General features: G+C 39.4%; 1 protein-coding gene and 1 non-coding gene across 5 annotated transcripts in view; both read right to left on the bottom strand.

The window, feature by feature from the left end:
• GALNT1 (polypeptide N-acetylgalactosaminyltransferase 1) overlaps positions 1-19,645 on the bottom strand; it is a 115,957-nt gene that overhangs the window by 33,172 nt on the left and 63,140 nt on the right. For all 4 annotated transcript variants that reach the window (XM_043889652.1, XM_043889653.1, XM_043889651.1 and 1 more), the window contains one exon: positions 154-320. In XM_043889652.1, the coding sequence (XP_043745587.1) occupies positions 154-320 (167 nt within the window). The remainder of the gene's footprint in view (positions 1-153; positions 321-19,645) is intronic.
• Positions 9,667-9,738, bottom strand: TRNAC-ACA. The gene has a single exon. It is a non-coding gene; the product is annotated as a tRNA-Cys (tRNA).

Below are 19,645 nucleotides of genomic sequence, written 5' to 3' on the forward strand. Positions count from 1 at the left end.
GACCAAATGTCATAAATAACTTTTAGGATAAATTAGAAGCTTGTATAAAATTATTAGGTTAAACTGATAGCAGCTATCATTGATAGCAGCTAGTTTTATAAGCACTAGTGACAAAAGGTGTAGTGTATCATTGGCATTAAATGTAAAATTTACCTCTTTCACTGGCATCATCTACTAGAACAATTTCTTCTAGCATGTGTCTTGGTGAGCGATTAATGACACTATGGACAGTTCGCAGAAGTGTGCTCCAAGCCTCATTGTGGAAAACAATCACCACACTGGTTGTAGGAAGGTTATCTGGATACACCTTTGTTTTACACCTGAAAACAAAGCAAATACCTTTGTAAAACTGTTAAGACAGCAAAATCAAGTAACCCAGACTAGGAGGGGTGACAGAGGAATAAAGGCAGTTGGTTCTAGTGGTACAACTCTCAGTAACTTCTCATTTATTTAGGTTTTGGTTAATCTTGCATTTAATAAAACAGTACCTAAAGTTATATATGCTTAGACTGAAAGTATTTTAAAGATGTTAGTCATATTCTTAAAATCAGGCACCTCTCCTGATATGTCTTCTGTTGATTCTTTTTAATGGAGAATGTACCAAGGCCATATCACTAATCCCAAAGTGAACAGGTCTCAAGAATCCCATTAGACAAAAAATCAGAACCACTACAGGCTAACAGTTGAATAATCTAAACAAAAGATTCCCTTCCACAAAGGAAGTGAACTAATATTTACTGAGTATCTACTAGGTACTAGGCACTGAAGCTTCCTAATATTTTTGTGAGGTACTTGGAGCCACAATTCACAGATGAGAAGCCAAGGACAGACCCAGGGAGGGAGTGGCAGGGCCTGACTGTGAGTTTCACAATCTTGATGCTGCTGTTCCACTATGCAATTTCAGCACACATCTTGTTCAGTATAGACTGTGTCTAGAAATGTAGTCATCAGAAAAGACCAAACACACTCAAAATATCTGCACACAGAATCAATACACTAGCTCTACATGGTCTCATCTTTCAGTCTTGTGAGCTAGATGAAGCCACTAGAAACAGACCCCCCGAGGGCGACAGCAGGACCAAGTAACCAGACGTCAAGGCATGTGTTTCAGGACCTCTAACATTGCTCAATTGAATCATTTTAAGTCATAAGTCATCTTGTTTCACAAGCTAATCCTACTTATGAGTATTGGGAAACAGAGTACAGCCATGGTGACTAGAAAGCTAGCTTACAGAAACAACAAAAAGAACAAACTCCAGTGAGACTTAGATGACGATGAGGTAAATCTGCCATGTATAAACAGTGCTGCTCGCTGGGGAGCCAGCTGGGTGCACAACCTGGAAGCCAACAGGAAGATAGTGGAGAACTCAGAGGGGCCGGCTCTGCAGGTCAGATTCACTACTAGGACGACAGGTTAAGGAATTACATTCTGAAGTTGTATGGAAAGGAAGTCAGGCTACGGAACACTGGAAATAAAGAAGACTAAAACGGAAATCATTCACAGCAGGATGGAAGAATCAGAAAGCAGAGTGAGTATGAGGACCCAAAAGAACAGATGACAAAAAGGATAACAATTTCCTAAATCAAACAACTGAATTTAATCATTCAGAGAAATACAAACTCACAAACATTCTCCCAGGACTTCCCTGGTGTTACAGTGGGTAAGAAGCCGCCTGCCAATGCAAGGGACATGGGTCTCATCCCTGGTCTGGGAAGATTCCACATGCTGCGGAGCAACTAAGCCCATGTGCCACAACTACTGAGCCCACGCTCTAGGGCCCGTGACCACAACTACTGAGCCTGCGTGCTGCAGCTACTGAAGTCTGTGCACCCAGAACCTGTGCTCTGCAACAAGAGGGGCCACCACAGTGAAAAGTCTGCATTGCGGGCAGACTGCAGTGAAGGGGCTACTGCGGTGAAGAGTAGCCTCGCGCATCACAACTAGAGAAAGCCCTCATGCAGCAGTGAAGACCCCATGCATAATGAGTAAGTAATAAGTGTATAGTAAGCAAGTAATAAGACCCCAAAATAATAAAATAATAAATAAAAGTTATTAAAAAAAAAACCCCACACGATTTCATTAAAAACAAAACAGAAAACAGAGAAAATATGGGGAAATCTTTATAAGTGATCACAAACATGTAAACACACACACACACACATATACTCCCCTCTACCTGGAAAAGCCACAAAGCACCCAAGGAGAACCAGAGAGGCTTTCAGCATTCCAGCTAAGCTTCTCCCCTGAAGGGGCCACCTGTCCTTGTGGGGCTGGAGGGAAGGTAACCCTTTGGAGGAAGGCGACATCGAGCTAAGGATGAGCACAGGCTGTGTTATGAAGCCGTTTTCTTCCACTGTGTCCCGACTGAGCCTTTCATCCTTGGGGATGAAAACTCGCAAGTGGAAGGCTATGCTACTTTAAAAACAAACAAAACAAAAATAAAAAATAAAAACAAACACAACAGAAAGACCACACACAGACTTAACAACAGGGTATGGGTTTGGAAGAGAGGGAAAAGAGGAGTCTTAACTTTTTACTGAAATATATACACAAGTTGACAACTGTAAGTATACAGTTCAATGGGTTTCTACAAAGTGAATGCATCAAGGAGTCAGCACCCAGAAGAAGAAACGGACCATTACCAACTCCACGGAGGCTCCCACTGCACCCGTTCCCAAGGTGACCACTCCTCTGGACCGCTAGCATTACAGATGAATTTTGTCTTTTTAACAACTTTATTTAAAAGGAAAAATACAGAGCAGTGGTTCTCAGGGATTCCCAGGTGGGCTAATGGTAAAGAACACTCCTGCCAATGCAGGAGATGCAAGAGATGTGGGTTGGATCCCTGGGTCGGGAAGATTCCCTGGAAGAGGGCATGGCAACCCACTCCAGTATTCTCGCCTGGAGAATCTCATAGACAGAGGAGCCTGGGGGGGTCACAGTTCATGGGGTTGCAAAGAGTTGGACATGACTGAAGTGACTTAGTACATACACAAGATATGGGAGCAACCTAAGTGTCTATGAATAGATGAATGGATAAAGAATATATATAATGGAATATTATTCAGCCATAAAAGAGTGAAATAATACCATGTGCATCAACATGGATGGACCCAGAGATTATCATTGAGTGCTAAGTTGCTTCAGTCATGTCTGACTCTTTGTGACCCTATGGACTGCAGCCCACCCAGCTCCTCTGTCCATGAGATTCTCCAGGCAAGAATACTGGAGTGGGTTGCCATGCCTTCCTCCAGGGAATCTTCTGACCCAGGGATAGAACCAGTGTCTCTTATGTCTCCTGCATTAGGAGGCAGGTCTCTACCACTAGCACCACCTGGGAAGTTGAGAGATTATCATACTAAATGAAATAAGTCATAAAGAGAAAAACAAATACTATATGATATCACTTATAAGTGGAATCTAAAACATGATACAGATGAACATATCTGCAAAATAAAAACAGACTCACAAAATAAGCCAAATAAATACCAAAGAGCGAAGGGGGTGAGAGGGGGGTAAATTAGAAGTTTGGGATTAGCATATACAAACTATTATATATAAAACAAACAAACAACAAGGTCCTACTGTATACCACAGGGAACTATATTCAATGTCTAGTAATAAACCGTAATGAAAAATATAATTTATATAAAACTGAATCACTTTGCTATACAACTGAAACTAACACAACATTGTAAATCAACTATGCTTCAATAAAATAAAATTTAAAAAGAGCCATTTTCATATGGGTCTATTTCTGAGCTTTCTATCTTATACCACTAATCTATACATCTCTTTTTGCCAACATCATACTGGATTACTGCAGCTTTATAGAAAGTCTTTGAATTGGGTAATGTATTTCCTCCAAATTTATTCATCATTTTCAAATTTATTTTAGTTATTCTATTTCTTTTGCCTTTTCAAATAAAAATTTAAATCCCCTGCTCAGATTCTGAATGGAATTTTACCGAACATTTATTGAGGGAGAATTGACATCTTTTTTTGATGGGCTACTATGCATCTATTTTTTAAAAAATTTTTTATTTTTAATTGAAGGATGACTGTTTTACAATGTTGTGTTGCTTTCTGCCATACAACAGTGTGAATCAGCCATAAGTATACATATGTCCCCTCTCTCTTATCCCCCACCCCATCCCACCTCTCTAGGTTGTCACAGAGCACTGGGTGAGCTTTCCATGTTATACATCAACTTCCCACTAGCTATCTGTTTTACATATGGTAATGTATATGTTTCAGTGTCACTCTCTCAGTTTCCTCCCACTCTCTCCTTCCCCTGCGGTGTCCACCAGTCTCTGAGTCTGTGTCCTACGTGTCTGTGTATTCCTGTCCTGCAAATTAGTTCATCAGTACCATTTTTCTAGATTCCATATATATGCATTAATATATGACACTGTCCATGCTGACTTACTTCACTCTGTGTAACAGGCTGCAGGTTCATCTACCTCACTAGAACTAACTCAGATTTATTCCTTTTTATGCCTGAGTAATATTCCATTGTACATATGTACCACAACTTTCATCCATTCATCTATCAATGGACATCTAGGTTGCTTCCGTGTCCTGACTGTTGTAAACAGTGCTTCAGTGAACACTGGGGTACATGTGTCTTTTTGAATTATGCTTTTCTCAAGGTATGTGCCAAGTAGTGGGACTGCTGGGCCATATGGTAATTTTATTCCTGGTTTTTTAAGGAATCCCTGTACTGGAGAACTGACATCTTTTATGTTGAGTCTTCCAACATAGCTAGAAAGTGAGGCTTTAGTTTCCTCTCTCTGCTGCATATTTCCCAAGACTGTATCTGTGTTTCGGGTCAAACTGTGGGAGACAGAAAAAGAAAAGCAACGGGAATTCAACACATGCTCTGAAGACCAGAGTTCTTCTAATCAAAGAGATGCTTTCCCTTCCTCAGATGTTTAGTTGCTTCCCTGGCCAGTGCTCTCATGGCTGTGTGCCGTGACAGTATTGCCTAGGGGCTGAGAGTATAGGGAAGATTTAAAAAAAGCGATCCTTAAGAGACCCTCTTTTTGTATCTCAGACTAGAGAGGGCTACTTCTGGGGCTCTCTTCCTGTACCCACAGTGCACTTCTGAGTTTTGGATTAGTACAATTTTGAGAAGAAGTGGAGAGCACGCATCCTTTGCTTGATTCTGACCTTAGCAGGGAGAAGTCCAGTCTTGTTCCATAAAATGTGATGTGACATCAGAAGCACAATCCGTAAAAGAAACAACTGATAAATATGATTTCATTAAAATTAAATTTTTCTGTGCCAATGAGCACATTCTGTACCTGAAGGTACCATTAAGCCATTAAAGAAACGGAAAACACAAGCCACAAACTAAGAAAATATTTGGAAATCACATGTCTGATATTTATAATTTGTCCAGAATATATAAAGAGTTCTTGCAACTCAGCAACAGGAAATCAAATAATCCAACTAACAATGGGCAACATATTTGAAAAGACATTTCATTAAAGATACAAAAATGGCTGATAAGTACATTAAAAGATCCCCAATATCATTAGAGAAACCCCAATTAAAATCACAATGAGGTACCACTTCATACCCAGTAAAATGACTATAGTAAAAACAACAGTAAAAAAGCAGCATTGGTAAGGATGTGGAGAAACTAGAACCCTCATACACTGCTGGTGCAAGTGTAAATGGTGCAGCTGCTCTGGAAAATAGTTTGCCAATTTCTTAAATAGTTAAAGAGTATCATAAGACTCTGCAATTGGGAATTTGCCCAAGAAAAACAGAAACATGTATACACACAAACTCCTGTATACAAATGTTCTTAGTAACATTACTCATAATAGTCAAAAAAGGGGAACAATTCAAATGTTCATCAGCGGGTGACAGAAGTAACATCCACACAGCTGAGTAACACTGGGCAATAAAAAGGAACAAAGGAGACATGCCACAAATTGGGAGAACCCCAGAAACATTATCCTCAGTCAAAGAACCCAGACACAAAGACTTCATATTATGTGATTCCGTTTATATGAAATGGCCAGATAAGGCAAGTCTACATAAATAGAGCACATTAGTGATAACTTTAACCTGGGGCTGAGAGTGGGAATGGAGAGTGACTACAAACGCACACCAGAGACCTTTTTGGGGTGAACAGAAATTTTCCAAATGAGTGCAATTGTGTGCTCATTTCACATGCTAGCAAGGTAATGCTCAAAATCCTTCAAGATAGGTTTCAACAGCAGGTAAACCTAGAACTTCCAGATGTACAAGCTGGATTTAGAAAAGCCAGAGGAAGCAGAGATCAAACTGCCAACATCTCCTGAATCATAAAAGTAAGTACAGGAATTCCAGAAAAACATCTACTTCTGCTTCATTGACTATGCTAAAGCCTTTGTGTGGATCACAACAAACTGTGGAGAATTCTTAAAGAGACAGGACTACCAGACCACCTTGCCTGCCTCCTGAGAAAACTGTACATAGGTCAAGAAGCAACAGTTAGAACTGGACATGGAACAACAGACTGGTTCCAAATTGGGAAAGGAGTACATCAAGGCTGTATGTTGTCACCCTGTTTATTTAACTTATATGCAGAGTACATCATGTGAAACGCTGGCTAGAGGAAGCTCAAACTGGAATTAAGATTGTCAGGAGACATATCAATAACCTCAGATATGCAGATGACACCACCCTAATAATAGAAAATGAAGAGGAACTAAAGAGCCTCTTGATGAAGGTGAAAGAGGAGAGTGAAAAAGCTGGCTTAAAACTCAACATTCAAAACACTACGATCATGGCATCTGGTCCCATCACTTCATGGCAAATAGATGGGGAAACAATGGAAACAGTGGCAGACTATTTTCTTGGGCTCCAAAATCACTGTGGATGGTGACTGTAGCCATGAAATTAAAAGAGCTTGCTTCGTGGAAGAAAGGCTATGACAAACCTAGATAGCATATTAAAAAGCAGAGACATCACTTTGCCAAAAAAGGTCTGTATAGTCAAAACTATGGCTTTTCCAGTAGTCATGTATGGATGTGAGAGCTGGACCATAAAGAAGGCTGAGTGCCAAAGAACTGATGCTTTCAAACTGTGGTGCTGGAGAAGATTCTTAAGAGTCCCTTGGACAGCAAGGAGATCAAATTAGTCAATCCTAAAGGAAATCAGTCCTGAATATTCATTGGAAGGACTGATGCTGAAGCTGAAGTTCCAATACTGTGGCCACCTGATATGAATCAACTCATTGGAAAAGACCCTGGTGCTGGGCAAGATTGAAGGCAGGAGGAGAAGGGGGTGGCAGAGAATGAGATGGTTGGATGGCATCATGGACTCAACGGACATGAGTTTGAAAAAATCCGGGAGATAGTGAAGGACAGGGGACCTAGGTGTGCAGCAGGCCATGGGGTCACAAAGAGTCAGACACAACTGAGCAACTCAACAACAAACTTTCTAAGAGTGGTGATACCAGCATAACTCTGCAAGTTTACTACAGTTATTAATAAATACTTTAAATCACTGCATTATACACTTTAAATGGGTATATTTTCTGGTTCCAGGAAAGATGGATTAAGTGCGCTCTACTCTGTTACTCCCAGTGGGTGGAACTGTAACTCCTGGACAGAATGCATGGAGCAGCTGTTTGAGGGACTACTGAAATGTGGATGGTAGAAGGTCAACTGGCAAAGGAGATGGGAATTTGAAGTTCCATCCAACCAGTGGTGAGTTTTCCATTTTTTTTCCCTCTGGTATTAGGCAGGCTGCACTCAAAGGCAACTCCAAAACTGGAAGTGTGCACTAGAATCACAAAGAAAGAGCCCTAAAAGAAGTTCTTTCTGGTCTGAGTTACCCCATCTGTAAACTGGGCATACTACCCACCAGGGTGGTAATGTGTATAGCCCCTGTTACATAATAAACACTCAATAAGTGGTATTATTGTTATTTCTTAATCATCTGAGACTAATTATATAGGATGGAATTGCCAAATTAGATGCCTTCAAATTGTATTCATGTTCTTCCCTAAGATTACACATTAACAATGGGTTTTTTTTGACTGTTAATTCTATTGAATTCTTCTTGACACTGTAACAATGTTCGTCTTTGCTACAGTTGCCTTCAAAAATCTGTCCTTGGAGATCCTATAAGGTGGTAAAGGTTCTGCTGCAAGCTGACCTGACACTCCAGCTATACGAGGAGTTAAGCCTACAGCTCAGACAAGCAAGACTTTTCTGGATCCAGATAAGGGGGCCAAAAGGCTGATCTCTAGGCACTGCCCCACACTACTCCTCTTCCGCCTCTGGGGGATTGGTCTGAAAAGCACCTGTTGGCCAGTTTTGTCCAGCTCAATGGAGGGGTACTTAACTATCAGTCTGACAGTTCTCATTTAACAGTGCATTGTGAATACACTTCAGAAGCCAGACAGTGAAAAGTAAAAAAGAGTGAAGATGGAAAAGCATACTTCAAGTCGCCTTTTCCTGAGAATTGCACTGGGATGGAGAGCTCATTCTCTGGACAGAGGCCTTCTCTGCATCCTAGACCAGTGAGTATTCAAAGCACTAGAGTCTTCCAACAACCCCTGTTAGTGTCCTGACCGTACAGATAAGGAATCTGAGGTATAGAAAGGTCAAGGAACTTGTCCAAAGCCACAAAGCCAGTAAACAGCAGACCCAGACTTTGCCCGTATCAAGACATTCATGAGAAATTCATCTAGATACAATTCAAAAAGTGAGAAAAACTAACAGTGCAGATTAAGAAGTTCCTGGTATGTGCACAGGGGCAGTTCCAGAAGAATATCCTGGAGGGCACAGTGACACAGCAAAATTTGAGATTACAACTAGAAATGTCCTAAAAGTGAAAAATAACATGATTGTTTGGATCAAAGGGACACTATACACGCTGAGCACGTAGGTAAATTTACACCTTGACAGACTACAATGGGCCCAGATCTGACCATTAAAGGAATAAAAATAAAACGTGCAACTTCCAAACCAAGAGACAGAAAAACATGAATACTAAAAATTTTACCAGTTGAAAATGTAGCAATTAGTATTGCAGGAAAGAAAAAAATAAAGATGGTAAACAAAATATGATTTATTAGATTGATCTTTTTATAAAGTTGTCATTTCTGTAAGTAAAAAATGAATGAATATCCATTTTATTTGGTTCAGCCTTAAAGAAGTCTAAATATATCAATAGTCACAATAAATGTATATGCATCAAACTATTAAAATCAAAGATTATTAGAGTGATTTAAAAATACAAAATTCAGCCATTTAGTAGAGGTACACTTAAAACAAAAATCATACAGATGGCTATAAATAAAAAAGGAAAAAAAGAAGAAAGACGCACCAGGAAAATGTTAAACTAAAAGTGACATGACAATATCAAAATCAGGAGGAAGAAAGTCAATAAAGATACAGTGAACACTGAGTTTAAAAAATACATGTGCATAAGCACACACACATACACAGAGTAAATTGTCTTAAATGCATCCAAAGCAACAAACTTGAAAAACAAACTAATAGAATGATATAGAAAGAAAGAAAAGAAAGTGAAGTCTCTCAGTTGTGTCCAACTCTTTGCGACCCCATGGACTGTAGCCTACCACGCTCCTCTGTCCATAGGATTTTCCAGGCAAGAGTACTGGAGTGGGTTGCCATTTCCTTCTCCAGAGGATCTTCCCAACCCAGGGGTCGAACCTGGGTCTCCCGCGTTGTAGGCAGACGCTTTACCATCTGAGCCACCAGGGAAACTGTCAAATCCACAATCACAGTGGAAGTTTTTAATACAACATAAAAAAATTGCACTTTCTAGATCACAAAGGAGGTTTCATCACATTTCAAAAAGATCATCTTTATGTACAGATCATTAATCTAGGAATTAATAATAAAAAATAATGAGAAAATCAGAAAGCAAAAGGAAATGTACACAGAAAAATTTTAATGTACTTCTAAGTCAACCTGGGTTAAACAGAAATCAAATGGAAACTACAAACTACTTATAAATGAATATGGATGAAAGAGCTGGCCTCAAATGAAGCAACTTAGCAAGCACACACTACACACAAAACTAGCAGGATGCACTGACTTGATTCAAAGATGTAAATTTAGTGTTTGATGAATTTATTACAAAACAAAAATGTTTTAAATTAACAGGTTAAGCATTTAATTAAGGAAGTGAAAAAACAGATTAAACACAAAACAGAAGAAAAGATAGAGAACAAATTTTTTAAAACCGGATAAGCCAAAAGGAAAAACTACTCCTCTTAAAAAACTTAAAAATTTCAAACCACTAACAAGACTGCCTAAGGAAAAAAGAGAAAAACAATATTAAAAATGAGAATAGATATATAATTACAGATCTAGTAAAAATGTTTTAAAATCATGAGGTACCTAAGATAATGCTGTGAACAAAACAAAAAAACCAAGCTTTCCAGTTCATCATGAATTACCCAAATTCTAACTGTGATCTGGCTAACTAAAGATCATAATCTGTAAGCCTTTCCACTGTGTCCTCTGGAATTCATGGTTACTGTCATTAGCAAAATTCCTTATAGTCACAGTCTCTTCATTGAATATTCCCGCCATATCCTACACTAATTAAAATATCCCCCAAGAATACTGTTTCCTGAGTGTTCTTTCAAAAGAAGGCTGGCCTTTTTCAACTTCTGTACCACTGAGTCTGGAGGTGGGGGGTAAATATCTCCCTTGTTCCTCACTGCTGTTTCAAGAGTATGATTCTCCCTCCTCCTGAAGAAGTTTCAGGTCCTTTAAAGACACTGCTACCAGAAACTGCCAGCCCAGCCTTGTTCAGTCATCTGGCGCGTTCCCGACCAACTCTGCCACTAGTCTTGTCGTCATACTCCTGGTCATTCGCGTTTCCACGAAGTCGATTTTTCAATAGCTAGCCTCTCAGATCTGTGCTATGCTCTGCTCTCCTCCACCATTATCTCACCCACTTACTTTCATGCTATTCCCTTAGATCACATCATTACTGATACTCTCCATTTTAAGCATCCCAATCTCTGGTCACCATTGCTCTTCCACCTCCCAGCCCTCCTCCCTTCCCCCAACATCCAGGCTTATTCCAACTCAGTTACTCCAATAATCCCAGATCTTTATCGTCCTTCATTGGGATCTCCAATCCAGACCCTTCCATCCTCTCACTCGCTGTTACCCTCTTCATGTTTTCCCTTTTTTTATAATCATCACTTTGTATCTCTCCCTATTCTATTTCACTAGCTTGGCATTATCCCAATCCTCGCTAAATCCAAATTTCTGCTGATTTTGCACCTGCACTGGGGCTGCTGAATTAATACAGAAAACATACGAGCATGGTGACTGGTCTCATTTTCAGTTTACAAACACAAACCTTAAGTAGGCTCCTGGCATAGCCAGTATTCCCACTACAGTTCCTAGTTAACCCCTTCAAACTGCTCATCTCCACAGAGTCCCAATACCTTTCCCACTCTCCTCACACACAGGCGTAACCTCTGTTTCTAACTTCACTGAAAATGCCATCAGATGAGGATTTCCATACCCTCATCAACACACTGACCATCCTGTAGGTTTCTGTGATCATAAACATTGAGCCTCTTCCCTGTTATACAGGCAAAGTCTGAATTATTCCTGTTCCTGTCTGAAACCAATTATATTCCTTCTCATCTAAAGTTCAGTGCTCTTACCATAACTCTCCCAAACTTCTCTCAATGGGATCATTTCTATCAATATAGAAACATGTTGTGCTATATGCCCTTGATTGCATGATCCCCCCAGCTTACTGCCCCAATTCTCTTTTTCCAACTGCTACACCTCAAAAGGACTGCTGTCCTTGCTGTCTCCACTGCTTCCCCTCCCACTGAGCTTCTCCCACTCTTTTCTCATGTTGATTTTATGTGAAGCATAACAGAGTGTAAAAAAAACAACAACATAAATTTAGAGCGAATGAGTTATCACACAGCAAATGCTCATGTAATCATGACTCAGATGAAGAAATAGGAACATGATGGGCACCTCCCAAGTCCCTCTTGCTCCTGTTATCTTCTCTTTCCTCTCAAAAGCACTCTAGTTTTTCAGAATATATCTTCCAGATACAGTAGATGCCTCTAGGTAAAGGTAGCCTCCAAACTCTAAGCTCATTTCTCTGGGTTTCTATCTTCTCTCAGATTTTGGCTCTATAATTCTTCACTACCTTCTAATCTCTGCCTTCTAACCTCTAGACATTTTCAAGCAGATGATTTTTATGTATTTTTTCCCAACTCTCTATATGTTCTCAACTAGAGAGTTGGTCCAGACCACCAGCCATATAAAAATGGAAAGTTTCCCCATTCTTTTAAATCATGATTTCATTCCCATTACTCCAAAGGTACAATTCTGTTCAGTAACCTCCACGCACTGAAATCCACTGGTCAATTTAGACGTCTCACCTTACTTCACCTCTCAGTAGATTTAACATAGTTGGCCAGCTCCTCCTTGAGACATTATTTCACCTCTCCTCAGCCTCTTGCTAGATCTTCCTTCTTTTCTCAATCTTTGACGGCTGGAACCCTAACCTCTTTTTCACCTCATCCACTCCTGGTGGATAATAGCCGGATATCTCAACCAGTACTGTCTTTAAATTCTCTTGTTCCTTTAGTGACTCCAGCTGCAACCTCTCCCCTGAATGCCAGGATTTTATAAATATGTGCTAACAATTCTTGATTTCTATTCCCATATTTCTACTCTCCTCTTCTTTCCATCTTGGCAAGAAATTATCACTATATGTAAACTATCACTATAATTCAGATAGCTCATCAGGTCTGTTTTTTTCTTTTGCTCCACACCCAATCTGTCAGCATTGACAGCCTCTGTCTTAAATATACAATCAGAATTTTATCAGAATTTGAGTTCTTCACCTTGACCATGCCTCTATTAATCTTACTCATGCCACTCCTATACTCTGCATGAATATCTCATCCACTGCAGCTGGAAAACATAAACTGGTGAAACCACAGTGGGAGCAATTTTTAAAAAACCCTATGAAATTTAAAGTGCATTCCTCTCAGCACAATTATTTCATATCTCTGTGAAACTGACCATAATCCATGGTAACAAATATATTTTACAGTAATCCAGAACATATATTCTGAAACAATGATTAATGAAAAATAAACTTATTACATGAAACATACTCTGATTATCTTCTATTTCACTAATTAAAATGCTAACAGGTACTCACATTGTGTATGAAATATCATTTAAAAAAAAACAAACTTAAGGCCTAAGGTTTTCTAAATTGATCTCATATCCATTAATAACTGAAGGGTCATGACCTGCAATTTAGGTTTTTTTATTTAATTTGCTTTATTTTTCAGCTGTACCACACAGTATGTGGGATCACAGCTCCCCACCCAGGGATTGAACTTGTACCCCCTACATTGGAAGCTCTGAGTCTTAATCACTGGACCACCAGCGAAGTCCCAAAATCTACATTCGGAAAGCACTGTTCCAGAGAAAACTTTTACATCTGTACAAGAGATATAATAACATGTTGGCTTAAAAAGGATATTTACAGATACTTTGTAACTTTAAAATATAAACCCTTAAGTAAAAGCACAATCAGTAAACTGATGCATATTCACACAATGGACTTCTACAAAGCACTTAAAATGAATAACCTAGAATTACATGTAATGACATGGCCAAATTTCAAAATCAATGCTTAAACAAAAACAGTTTTAAAGTTGTAGAAGAATATGTACATATGCTGTACTAGCATTTGTTAAAACTATGAAACTATACTATATATTATTTAGGTAGGTAGGTAGACAGAAAGACAAGCAGCAGTGATAAATGCAAAAAATCAGACCTATAGTTAGGGAAGAATGGAATATAACTGGGGAGGGATACACAAATGGTTTCAAATGTAGCTGTAAAGTTTTACTGCTAAAAACAAAATATGAAGAGAATATGGCAACTTATTGAGATTCAATAAAGTTAGTGGTTGGTACAAAGCTTTGTTATCTCCTACAGCTTTCTGAATTTTTAGACCATTTCATTCAAAAAGATTAGGAGACCACGAGTAAAAATGGAAAATGCAAAAGAAAAAAACTTCAAGTATTTTAAAACATTTTTTTAAAACTATATCATGTATGTCTTAGGGCAACAGAAAGAAATCAGGGAACTCACTAGACTTGTAAAACAAAAAAATTTACATTTCATGAAGCAGGTAGAAAACCACATTCTAAGAGGATACAGATACAAAGAGTAAGATTTGGGTAACTGGTAGCCCAGTGGTTAAGAATATGCCTCCCAAAGTAGGGGATGCAGGTTCAGTCCCAATCCCACATGCCGAGGGGCAACTAAGCCCGCATGCTCTAGAGCCCACGCACCCCAACCAGAGAAGCCCACTCTGCAATGAAGACTCAGCACAGTCAAAACAACAACAAAGAGTAGTTTACAATACTGTTTACAAAATTCTACTTAACTGAAACAAAATATACATCAGCCTTGGAACTACTATTTACAGAATTATAACAAAGTCACTGGAAACACCTGAAAGAATACAAAACTGTAGGTCTCAAAAATTGTAAGCAGAGCAATTTTCAGAAGTTCATCAAAATCATCTAAAAGAACCTTATCTGAAATGAGAAAACAGAATTCTGTAGATTTTGATCTGTTTCCAGAATTTTATCTAATAGTAGAAGGAACAGTTAACAAAATGAGGGGAAAAAAAGTAACTTTCAGTAATTAGGTGGAGAAAGAAGGGAAAAAGAAGTCAGAAGCCCTGGATTCAAGCCTGATTCAATTGTTCTGGGCTACAGCAATCTCTCTGAGGCACTTACCAGCAGCCACATGGGACTGATAATTTTTTAAACCAAATTAAAATTACTTTAAAAACTAAAAAGATGAAAAGGCGATTGTTATACTAAACATCTCACAAATATTTCCATGAATAAAAAAGTAAATTGCAGGGTTTTATGTCTATATTTTTAAGAAGTCAGAAAACAATGGCAAGCACTTAGTAATTAAAAATTTAACAAATAAAAGAAATTCAAAAGAAGAGCTGAAAGACAGCCTAAGAGTTCTCCCTGGAAGTAAACAGAAAGATGAGAAAAGATAAAAATAAAAGGGACTCAGAGAGTCAATGCAAGTAGTCCAAAGCCTGGCTAATAGCAGTTTCAGTGAGAGAACACAGACTGATGGGACATACCATTTGCATGCTTAGCAGCTTCTGACTCTTTAAGACCCTTTGGACTACAGCCCTCCAAGCTCCTCTGTTCATGGAATTGTCCAGGTAACAATGGAGTGGGTTGCCACTTCATACTCCAGGGGATCTTCCCGACCCAGGGACTGAACTGGCATCTCCCAAGTCTCCTGCATTGGCAGGAGGATTCTTTACCACTGAGCCACCTGGGAAGCCCAATGGGACATATAATAGACCTGTCTAATAAGCCAGAACTCATTCGACTTCAAGGATATTGGTACAAAACACCATTAACTTATCGATCTACAGGGAAGAGAGGAACAATGAATGGTACCAGTGACGCAATTAGCAAAATGCAGGCTCAGGAAGGACACAAGACACTGTGAAAGTGAGTGAGTCACTCAGTCGTGTCCGACTCTCTGCGATTCTATGGACCATACAGTCTGTGGAATTTCTCTAAGCCAGAATACTGGCATGGGTAGCCTGTCCCTTCTCCAGGGGATCTTCCCAACCCAGGGATCGAACCCAGGTCTTCTGCATTACAGGCTGATTCTTTACAAGCTGAGCCAACAAGGGAAGCCCATAAGACACTTTACCTGGTTTTCAAATAATAAACCATGAGGGTAAAAAAGAAGAGGTAACCTACAGACTGAGAAAGACTTGAGAGAGATACCTACCAGTTGCAATCCTGATACAAACACTATTTAAAAAGGGAAATATATGACATAACTAGGAAATGTAAACACTAACTGGGTATTTCAGGTTACCAAGGAGTCACTCACTATTAATATATTTTGAGGTATGAAAAATGGTACCATGATTTCTCTTTTTCCCTGATTCTAGGAGTCCTATCTTTCAGAGATAAATACTGTAATATTTACAAATGGTATGTCTCTGTCTGGGACTGGGGAATCTGCTTCTCATCTCACTCACCTGATTGATCCCCCAAATCCACAAACCGTGTGGGCTTTTCCAAAGCACTACTCCTCTCATGTCAGCTGGCTGACCCCAGTCAATGATCCAAGTGAGAATAAAAGACCAAACTGGAAACCACAGTGTATTTCATAACCTCTCCTTCATGGATCACAGCTTTTTTGTGGCAAAGGGGCTTGCATAACTCAGTGAAGTTATGAGCCATACCGTGCAGGGCCACCCAAGACGGATGGGTCATAGTGAATACTTCTAACAAAATGTGGTCCACTGGAGGAGGAAATGGCAACCCAATCCAATATTCTTGCCACAAGAATTCCATGAACAGTATGAAAAGGCAGAAAGATAGGACACTGGAAGATGACACTTCATCACCTGTACTGTGTTCTGCCGGTCATACAGACCAACCCTGGCACAACATAGAAAGAGACATCCAGAGAGTAAATACCAGGAGATGGAGATTGTTGCAGGACATCTTAGAGGGTATAAATGAGGCTACACAATAGAACTTTCAGGAATTATTGAAGCAAGGTGATGAATACATTAGAGTTCACATTATTATCTCTATTTTGTATATATTTGAAAATTTCCATAATAAAAAGCTTTTCAGAATGTTTTTAAACAAAGAATAAAAGCACACAGATGGAATAAGAAGGTTTAAGGGGAAAAAAAAGGCTCTTCAGTAGTAGTAGTGATTTTGTGCCACTTCCACCTGGAAGCAGCCTAGTCCCACAGAGACCCAACGGTTGCCAGAAAGACTGTTTTAGCAGCTGGACTAGCAATCCAGCACAAAGCAAGAGTTTTTCAAGTCTGAGAGTTCTCATTAAGCCGCAAATTTGGTGTACAAGCATAAGTATCACATCATTTAAACACTGATCTCCCTATCATAAAGTTGTTCACTCTGCAAAAACTAGTGCTTATAATACAATTAAAAATTACTCATTAATAAAAGTATCTTCAAGAACCACACGAAAGACTTTTAGAAAACACTTAATAAAATGTATTGATAGCAGTGATGTATTTAGGGGAATTATTAAAGTACAAAAACAACTCTCCTATAAACAGTAATAGTTAAGGTTCTTTTAAACATTGCTGAATCTGAGACTTCCCTGAGAAACCTAGCTTGCTTCAATAACTATTACATTATTCAGAAAGTACAATTTGTGAAAATCTAAGTTTATAATGAAGCTTCTTTTGATTGATGTCCACTTAACCAGTTTGCTAGATGAACAGATCCTCTCCAGCCCCTTAGTTTAATTTTTATAGGCACAGTATTCAATGGTTTCCTTATTCTGACTTTATTCAAACCTGTTCCATGTAATGATAAACCATGACTGCATTCTGTGAACAATTTTTTAAAAAATGTTCCCTGGAGTATGTTTTCATGTGTTTGTTAGCCATCTGTATGTCTTCTTTGGAGAAATGTTTATTTAGGTCTTTTTCCCACTTTTTGATTGGGTTGTTTTTCTGGTATTGACTTGTCTGAGCAGCCTGTATATTTTGGAAATTAATCCTTTGTCAGTTGTTTCATTTGCTATTATTTTCTCCCATTCTGAAGGTTGTCTTTTCACCTTGTTATAGTTTGCTCTGCTGTGCAAAAGCTTTTAAATTTAATTAGATTCCACTAGTTTATTTTTGTTTTTATTCCCATTACTCTATGAGGTGGGTCACAGAGGATCCTGCTGTGATTTATATCACAGAGTGTTCTGTTTTCCTCTAAGAGTTTTACAGTTTCTGGTCTTACATTTAGGTCTCTAATCCATTTTGAGTTTATCGTTGTGTATGGTGTTAGGAAGTTCTCTATTTCATTCTTTTACATGTAGCTGCCCAGTTTTCCCAGCACAACTTACTGAAGAGGCGATATTTGTCCCACTGTAATAGTCTTGCCTCCTTTGGTCTAACATCCTTGACCCCTTGCCTCCAAAAATATGGTACCCATAGGCATGTAGGTTTATCTCTGGGCTATCTTGTTCCATTGGTCTATATTTCTATTTTTGTGCCAGTACCATACTGTCTTGATGACTGTAGCTTTGTGGTATAGTCTGAAGTCAGGAAGGTTGACTTCTCCAGCTACATTCTTTCTCAAGATTGCTTTGGCTATTTGGGGTCTTCTGTGTTTCATTATGAACTGCAAAATTTTTGTTCCAGTTCTGTGAAAAATGCCATTGGTAATTTGATAGGGATCACACTGAATGTGTAGACTGCATTTGGTAGTATAGTCATTTTCACAATATTGACTCCCTGGAGTTAATTTTTTTTTTCTTGTGATGCTTTTTTATGTAATTATTACTAGTTTTCCATTGCCTTCTCCAGTGGACCATGTTTTGTCAGAACTCTCCACCATGACCCAACTGTCTTGGGTGGCCCTACACAACATGGCTCACAGTTTCATTGAGTTACTCAAGGCTGTGATCCATGTGATCATTTTGGTTAGTTTTCTGTGACTGTGGTTTTCATTCTGGAGGCCACGGGATTGCAGTTCTTGCTTTTCTGTCTGTTCTCTGATGCATGAGGATAAGAGGCTTGTGCAAGCTTCTTGATGGGAGGGACTCGCTGTTGGGAAAACACTCCTTGCTCTGGTGGGCAGGGTCATGCTCAGTAAATCTTCAGTACAATTTTCTGCTGATGGATGGGGCTGTGCTCCCTCCCAGTAGTTTGGCCTGAGGTGGACCAGTCCTGGAGTCTGCAGTCTCCGTGACAGAGACAGAGGCTCTGTGATAGCGCTAACAGCAAGAGGACTTATGTCAGCACACCACGCCTCCCAGGACTGCTGCCGCCAGCACTCCTGACCAGAAGGCAGGCCGCTGTGGGTTCATGCCTCTGCAGGAGACAAAACATGGTCCACTGGAGAAGAGAATGACAGACCACTTCAGCATTCTTGCCTTGAGAACACCATCAACAGGATGAAAAAAAGGTAAAAAGATATGAAACTGGAAGATGGGCACCATCCCTGCAGGTCAGTAGGTGTCCAATACTCTACTGGGGAAGAGCAGAGAAACAGCTCCAGAAAGAGTGAAGAGGCTGAGCCAAAGTGCAAATAATGCTCAGGTGTGGATGTATCTGGTGGTGAAAGTAAAGTCTGATGCTGTAAAGAACAATACTGTACAGGAACTCGGAATGTTAGGTCCATGAATCAGGTAAATTGGATGTGCACAAACAGGAGATGGCAAGAGTGAACACTGACATTTAAGAATCAGTAAACTAAAATGGATGGGAATGGAAAATTTAATTCAGATGACCATTATATCTACTACTGTGGGCAACAATCCCTTAGAAGAAATGGGAGTAACCCTCACAGTCAACAGGAGTTCAAAATGCAGTACCTGGGTGCAATCTCAAAATCAAGAGAATGATCTTGGTTCATCTGCAAGGTAAACCATTCAACATCACAGTAATCCAAGTCTACACCTCAACCACTAATGCCAAAAAAGCTGAAGTTGAACAGTTCTACGAACAACTACAAGACCTCCTAGAACTAACAGCAAAAAGAGATGTCCTTTTCATTATAGGGGACTGAAATGCAAAAGTAGAAAGTCAAGAGAT

The sequence above is a fragment of the Cervus elaphus genome, chromosome 27 (genome assembly GCF_910594005.1).
Source record: "Cervus elaphus chromosome 27, mCerEla1.1, whole genome shotgun sequence".
Classification (NCBI taxonomy): domain Eukaryota; kingdom Metazoa; phylum Chordata; class Mammalia; order Artiodactyla; family Cervidae; genus Cervus; species Cervus elaphus.